Source organism: Antechinus flavipes, chromosome 1, assembly GCF_016432865.1.
Source record: "Antechinus flavipes isolate AdamAnt ecotype Samford, QLD, Australia chromosome 1, AdamAnt_v2, whole genome shotgun sequence".
NCBI classification, from domain to species: Eukaryota; Metazoa; Chordata; class Mammalia; order Dasyuromorphia; family Dasyuridae; genus Antechinus; species Antechinus flavipes.
In genome coordinates this window covers 715,462,626-715,470,266 of record NC_067398.1, presented here as the reverse complement: position 1 = coordinate 715,470,266, position 7,641 = coordinate 715,462,626, and the positions used below count along the sequence as shown (strand labels likewise).

Below are 7,641 nucleotides of genomic sequence, written 5' to 3'. Positions count from 1 at the left end.
ACTGATATTGCACTCTCCCATAATTCTCCCTGAGCAACTTTGGGCAAATCTTCTTCCCTCTGGGAACCTGTTTCTTCATCCATCGCCCGGGGCTAATGGTGCTGGCACTAGGGCCCTGCCAGAGCTGTTGGGAGGGAAGCACTTTGTAAAAGTCAAAATGCTTAAAAAACTGGGGCAGGGCGGGGGAGGTGGGAGTGTGCTTTTTACAGTGTTAGTTGGGGGGAGGGGGGGGGGGCGGGGAGTGAGAGAATCCCGACCCAGCAGTCCCAGGACCCGGCTCCACCACGACTTCACAGTATAAGGACGGGCCATGTTCTTCCCTCCACCCTGGCCGCCATCTTCCTCCATCAAGTGAGGGGGAGGAACGAGATGATCTCCGGGGTCACCGAGCTCTAACGTCGAGGAGTGCGGGCCCGGCTCCCCCAGGAGGACGGGATGTCAGGTGGCATGCGGGCAGGGCTGGTCCAAGACGGGGCAGATGCATCAAGCAGAGCTGGGCTTCTCCTGGGAAGGGTAGATCTTCCGGAGGCTGGAGTCCATCAGGAAGTCCACTGACCTGGGGGGGACACCGAGGCAGGTGGGGGTGAGAGGACAGCAGCCTCCTTGGAGGTCACTTGGGGGGGGGGAAGTCCGACCCCCCACCGTACAGAGGAAACGGAAAAGTGAACTTGCCCAGTAGTAGCAGAAGCAGACTCTGAATCGGTCTTCCCGACCCCAACTACTGCACCCCGCTGGTGCTATAAGGCACGGAGCACCTCGGGAAGACCCAGTTCAAACCCAGACTCAGACACATCCTTGCTGTGTGACCTTAGTCAAATCATTTCTCCCTGTTCCGAATCCCAGGCTTCCTGACTCCAAGTGGATGGAATCCATGATTCTAGCTAGTGCACCACCCAGCAGCTAGGTGGCGCTCTAAGAAACAAAGCACCTTAGGAAGACTCGAGTTCAAATTCAAACTCGACACATCCTTGTTGAGAGACCCCAGTCAAGTCATTTCACCCAATTAGCCTCAGTTTCCTCATCTGTAAAATGAACTAGAGAAAGACACGGCAAATCACTTCTGTATCTCTGCCAAGAAAACTCCAAATGGGGGGTGAAGAGTCAGATAGGATTGAAAAACAGCCTGGGGCAGCGGGGTGGCCTCGAAGTCAGGAGGCCCTGAGTTCAGATCTCAGACACTTCGCACTTCCTGGCTGTGTGGCCCTGGGCAAGTCACGCGACCCCAAATGCCTCAGGAAGAAAAAAGTAGAAGGACAACATACTACCAAGGAGCCTGGCTCCAGAGGCCTTCCCTTCCCACGGGGGGCAAAGCACGTGGCCAGGAGACTTCCCCCCGGTGTCCGCCCTAAATGGGCTTCTTGTGACAAGCCCCGCCTGGCTTTCCATCCTGGGCGAGCCCAGTGAGACTAATCCTTCTTCCCCCAGTCCTTCCGAGCCTCCTCCTGGCTAACGTGGCCAGTTCCTTCAACCCAGCCCCCGCCAACATCCCCGAGCCCTTATCCCCCTCGCTCGCTCTCCAGGCTTCTTATCTCCAACCACAAGGCCCAGAAAGAACCCCAGCCCTCCAAGCGAGGCCCGCCCGAGGCCCAGGCTCCCGTCCAGCAGGCCCGCCACCCCCTCCCCCCTCCCCCAAGGCTGAGAAGCCAAAGTCCTCACTCGGCTAAGTTTCTGGGCTCCTAAACAGACCTCGAGCCTCCTCGGAACTGCAGCTCCCAGATCTCCCACACCGCCCCCTGGTGGTCCCGTCCCTGGGGCCCTCAAACGGGCTCAGGTCTCCTGCTCAGGCCCCTCCCACCCCTCTCACCATCCTCCTGTATCCCCGCTGCCCGGGGTGCCCCTCCTCCCACTTCCTCCAAGCCCGCGCTGTCCGGTTTGCAAAGCTCAGGACCGGACGGAAGCGATGAGCTTTGTGACCCTTCTCGGACCCTCGGCAGCAGCCGGTCCCACGGACCACCCACGCTCCTTGGGGGGGATTCGGCTTTTTCTCCTTTCCCTTCCTCCCTCTCTGTCTCCTTCCCAGACTCCTCCGCTGGCTCACGGTCCCTGCGGGGCCCCTGACCAGGAACGTTTCCCAGGGTCCATCCGAAGCCCTCTTCTCCTTTCCTTCCAGTTACGCTGTAACCTCGGCAGCTCCCACGGCCTCTCGAAGCAGCCGCCCCACAGTTCCCCGTCACACCCAGCCTCAGTGTCTCCCCTGGGCACAGGCCCTGCCCCACCACGTGCCTACTGAGCGTCTAACTGGGCTTCAGACCCAAACTCGGGACCTTTACCTGCGCACAGACGGCCCCTTTCTGTCCTCCCAGCAGCCTCCGATTCCGGGGTTTATACCCGGGCGCCCTCCCGGATTCTTCCCTCTCCCTCACTCCCTTGCCCAGTACATTTCCACCTCCATCTCCTATTTCACCTCCATCCTTTCTCTGCTCTTATTCTGCTGTCCCTGCCTTCTCTCATCCTCCCCAGTCTCTCACTGCTCCCAGAGTCTCTTGACACAGATCTGCCCCTGGGACCCTCCCGATCTAACAATCCTCAGTGGCCCCCTAGGACCCTCCTCCTCCGTGCTGCTCTCAGGCTTTTCCCAGGGTGACTCAGCTGCCTCCTCCCTGGGTCTCCACTCCACTCTCGGCCCGGGCTGGCCCCTTCCCCTGGCTGGTATCCTAATACTCAGCTCCCGGCCCACGGATCTCTAAAGGTGGCTGACGGGGTTTCGGGCAGGGCTGCCCCGGGGCGAGGGACTGTGAGCACCTGTCGATGGGGTGGATGATGACGGGAATGGCCATGAGTCCCACGGCCGTGGTCGTCCACTTGCGGGCAGCCAGGGGCCAGCGGGTGGCTCTGCCCAGGACGTAGAGAGAAGCGGCGCACAGACGGTTGATGGTGAAGCCCGGGATGGCCACCGAGGCCAGCGCCTGCCAGACGAAGGTGTCCACCACGGCCACCGCCATCTTGGTGGTCTTGCTTGTCTCTGGGCTCACGGCCTGTAGGGAAAACCGAATAGGAAAGATGAAGCTGCTGAAGCATCTCAAGGGGGACTCGTCCTGGCCCGGGGGCTACAGCACTAAAAAGGGGGAGGGTCTGCTTTCAAAGGGGGAGCGGTATCACTTTAAGAGGGATGCTCCCAGGAGAGTGAGGGAATGAGGTAGGGAGGCCATACCACCCCCAGGGATTTGGAGGGGGTGGGAGGTGGGAGAAGTGTCCACGGGGCTGTACCACATCTGGGGACCAGGGGGTGAAATGGGCTGAAACCCAGTAGAGAAACTCCCCGTACGCACAGCTCCGGCCTTCTTGCCCTTGTCCACAGCATCGGCCACCACGTAGGAGCTGGCCACGCCATAACTCAGCCACACCAGCGAGGTGGGCACGATAGCTCTGAAGGCCTCTCCCACTTCATTAGCATAACCTGCAAGGGAGAAGGGGCTTGTCCAGTCTTTCAGCCACCTCAAGACTCCTCTTGGGGTTTTCTTGGCAAAGATTCAGCCATTGCCTTCTCCAGCTCATTGTACAGAAAAGGAAACCGAGGCAGACGGGGTGACATGACTTGCCCAGGGTCACCCAGCTGGTAAGTGTCTGACTTAGGAAGATGAGTCTTCTTCACTCCAGGACGCAGAGCTGGCCCAGAAATGGGCAAAAGGTTGAGAGGAGGAGGAAGAAAGAAGGGTTAAGGAGAGGAGGTCAGAAGTCATTGAGGAACCTGGCTTGGCAAAATTGGGAGAGACACCTGTCTTGTAGTTTGGCTTCTGGTGTGCAAATGCCCATCCCCCTTGTGCCTGCAGCCCGGGGCCTTCACAGGGGGGACTCCCAGAATCCTAGTGGCTCTGGGCAAGCCGCTTTACCTGATCTGGTGAAGCTTATGGACCACAGAACTTTTTAAATGCATAAAATAATATATCTAGGATGACAAAGGAAAGAGATTATTTTGAAATCGTTGTTAAAAATAAAAAACCAAAACAAATCCATAAAGCCCAGGTTAAGAACAGCTGCTCCAGGCTCTGCCTCCGAAGTGATTGAGGAGGGGGGAAGACAAGGCCCCTTTTCTTTCTCCTCCCTCCAAGCCCTCTGTCCCTCCAAAAGAGACAGGCCTGGGAGCAGAAAGGGCCCTGGCCGGGGAAACAAGTCCCCCAAGTTCCAGTCGGGCTGCGTCACTGGACAAATGCTCTCCTTCCCCAGCAAGTGGGGGGGGGGGGGAAGGGGAGAATGCAGCTCTCTGCCAAACCCCTTCCTGCCCCATCCGTTGCTAACGGGACTTAGGAGATCCTGACCAGTCCCCTCCCCCATCTCTCCTGCTCTCTGCAGAGCCCCTGGGCTCTAAACCATTGCCACCCATAGAATTGTCTACCCAAGGGCCCGCTGGAGGCTTCCATTTAGGAAGGAAGGGGCGGGGCCTCAATCCTCCCAAAGTTAAGTGCCGCCTCAATTTAGAAATGTGAGAGGCAGTGTGGCAAAATGCACTAATTGGAAAGAGAATGTCCCAGTCGGGAGACTTGGAGCACAGAACATCAGAACTAGAAGGGACCTCAAGACACAGAACCTTAGAACTGGAGACTTTGGGACACAGAACATCAGAACTGGAGAGACTTTAGGATACAGAACATCGGAACTAAAAGGGACCTTAAGACACAGAACCTTAGAACTGGAGAGACCTTGAGACACAGAACATCAGAACTAGAAAGGACCTTGAGACACAGAACCTTAGAACTGCAGAGACCTTGAGACACAGAGCCTTAGAACTGCAGAGAGCTTGAGACACAGAACATCAGAACTAGAAAGGACCTTGAGACACAGAGCCTTAGAACTGCAGAGGGCTTGGAGCACAGAACCTTAGAACTGCAGAAACCTTGAGACATAGAACCTTAGAACTGCAGAGACCTTGAGACACAGAACATCAGAACTAGAAAGGACCTTGAGACACAGAGCCTTAGAACTGCAGAGGACTTGGAGCACAGAACCTTAGAACTGCAGAAACCTTGAGACATAGAACCTTAGAACTGCAGAGAACTTGAGACACAGAACATCAGAACTAGAAAGGACCTTGAGACACAGAGCCTTAGAACTGCAGAGACCTTGAGACACAGAACATCAGAACTAGAAAGGACCTTGAGACACAGAGCATCAGACTTAGAAGGGACCTTAAGACACAGAACCTTAGAACTGCAGAAATCTTGAGACACAGAACCTTAGAACTGCAGAGACCTTGAGACACAGAGCCTTAGAACTGCAGAGGGCTTGGAGCACAGAACCTTAGAACGGCAGAGACAAACACACAGCGTCACAGAACTGGAAGGCACCTCCCACCCCGGCCCTCAGAGGCCAGACGACCTCCAGGGGTCCAGCAGCCAGTGCCGGCGGCCGTCGCCCCTGGAGGTCATTCGGCAGCCGGGCGAGGGGCGGTGAGAGGCCCAATGTCCCCCGGAGCCGCTGCCCTGCCTGGCCCTCCGCACGTCCGCGTGGGCGCCCTCGCCCGGGGGCCGGCAGGGGGTGCCCCGCGGCCCCCTCCCGCGCCCCCGCCCGGCCCCAGCGGCGCGCGCTCACCCAGGTAGCGCACCCACGTGTCGCGGTAGAGGTCGGGCTGGGCATCTCGGGCAGGGTCCGGCATGGTGCGCGCGGGAGCGGGCGGCCGCGGTGCTGGTCACCGGCCCCGGCCCTGAAGGACGTTCTCTCCGGCCCGGCTGGGGAGCGTCAGCAAATTACACGGCGGCCGAACGCGCGCGCAAACACTCACACACACGCACGTGGGGGCCCAGACGTGGAAGGCGGCTGGGAGCCCGAGGCCCCGCCCCGTCCCGCCTACGGGCCGGCCTGAACGCGGAGGCCGCGGCGCCACTCCCCCGCACGCCCTCGCCTCTCCCCCGCACGCCCTCCGCTCTTGTGCGCTTAACCCTAGGAGGGGCTTCGGAGGTCCCGGAGGTCCCGGAGGTCCCGGAGGTCCCGGAGGTCCCAGTTCCCCCGGCGCTGCTCTCCCTCCGTTGTAAGGCTCGGGTCCGAGAGGGACCACGCGAGGCGGGCGGGGGCAGAGATTTCAAGGCGAGAGGGACAGACTAAAAGTCGCAGGGGCCAGACCGCTTGTTTACAGATGAGGAAACTGAGTCCCACAAAGGGGGAAGCAGGTGCCCGAGGGAACATTCGAACCCCGGCTTTCAGCCCAGCCTTCCAAATATTACCGCTCCGTGCGGGGGAAGCGCCACACAGCTAGGACACAGCGAAGTCAGACTGGCTCTTAGAACGAGTTTAGAGGCAGAAGGGGCCCCGAAGGTCCCCTAGTGGAGCCCCACTGCCTCCTTTTGCAGAGGCGGAAACTGAGGCCTAGGGGAGTGAAGGGGAACTTGGAGTCAGGAAGAGCAACTTCCACTCCTGTCTCAGACAGCACTGAACCTCTCCGCCTCAGTTTCCCCATGAGTAAAATGGGTGGGTGCACTGAAAGACCCAAAGGTCTCTTCCAGCTCAAATCTGCGGTCCTGATGCATGACTTGCCAAGGTCACCGCAGATGTCAGAGTCCGAATTTGAACTCGAGCCTGTGATTCCCTCCCCTGTAGTTTTCCGATTCCTCGGAGGGTGAGGACGCTGTCTGCTTTGTGGCGGCCCGAGACCCAGCATAGCGACTGGTCCCTAGTGAGAGCCGCTTGTCAGGCTACACTGCCTTATGTGTCCCGGGGCAGACGCTGGCACCCGGGGGCACGGAAAAGCAGGGAGACGTCAGGGAGCTGGAGGGCTGCTGTGAGAGCCTCGGGGAGAGCTGAGGAGAGGGTGGGCAGGGCCCCCGGGAGCTGTCCAAAAAGGAGAAGAACTGGGGGGTTGGGGAATGGGGGACATCGGAAGGGTGAAGGGTTTAGAGACTGGGCGGAGACAGAATGCTGATGGGACTGAGGGGCTCCCAAGCCGCTGAGGAGGGGCCCCCAGTCTCAGAACCCCCATCCAGAAGACCACAAGCCCTGGGACACCCGAACAGCTCGGGCGGGCTGGCTTCCTTAAAGATCCAATTTGTGTCTGAAGCCTAACTCGCCTCCCCGCCCCCGCCCCCAGCCCCCAGCCCGCTCTGCCAGGCACCGAGATTCTGCTTTTGATGCAGGTCTTTCAAGGTATTCAGATGTGTGCGCATTGCCTGCCCCTCCCCCACCTCCAGCTCCCCCGGGGCACCCCCTCATTTCCCAGCCGCGTACCCAGTGCCTGGTCCCGGGCCGGGCACGTAGTGGCGCCTAATAAAACCTTGTCATCGATCCCGCCAGGACTGCGGGGGGACTGGAAGACTGGGGGCTCGCAAGGAGGAGGGGCCCGGACTAGGCCCCTCCCATGGGACTGGGGTAAGACTCGGGAGAGAATGTGGCGGGGAGGAGGCATCCAGAGGGGGACTGGGGAATCTCGGGGAACGGTGGGAGACGAAGGGGCTCAGGACGGGATTTCCATGGATTAGGAGGTTTCAGTTGGGGGCCGGAAGGCCTTCTTCCTCCGAGAGCTCCAGAACTGCGGGAGGGGGGCCTTGGAGGCACTTGGGGACGACAGAGGGGTTCCCCAACCCCCAAAATGGAATTCGGAGACAGTCCCTAGAGCCACGTGACCTCGTCCAGCTCGCTTCCCCCCTCTCTCCACCCCTCGGGGTTCGCGCTGAACCAACTAGGGACCACAAGTCCCTAGACCCTCTCAGGCCACGT

General features: G+C 59.5%; 1 protein-coding gene across 1 annotated transcript; it reads right to left on the bottom strand.

The window, feature by feature from the left end:
* Positions 1-397: 397 nt before the first annotated feature.
* MTFP1 (mitochondrial fission process 1) lies at positions 398-5,696 on the bottom strand. Its single transcript, XM_051973117.1, has 4 exons — positions 5,527-5,696; positions 3,270-3,397; positions 2,743-2,975; positions 398-556 (listed from the first exon to the last, which is right to left on the bottom strand). The coding sequence occupies exons 1-4, from the start codon at positions 5,588-5,590 to the stop codon at positions 484-486; spliced, it is 498 nt and encodes a 165-aa protein (XP_051829077.1). The 5' UTR covers positions 5,591-5,696; the 3' UTR covers positions 398-483.
* Between the last annotated feature and the right edge of the window lie 1,945 nt (positions 5,697-7,641).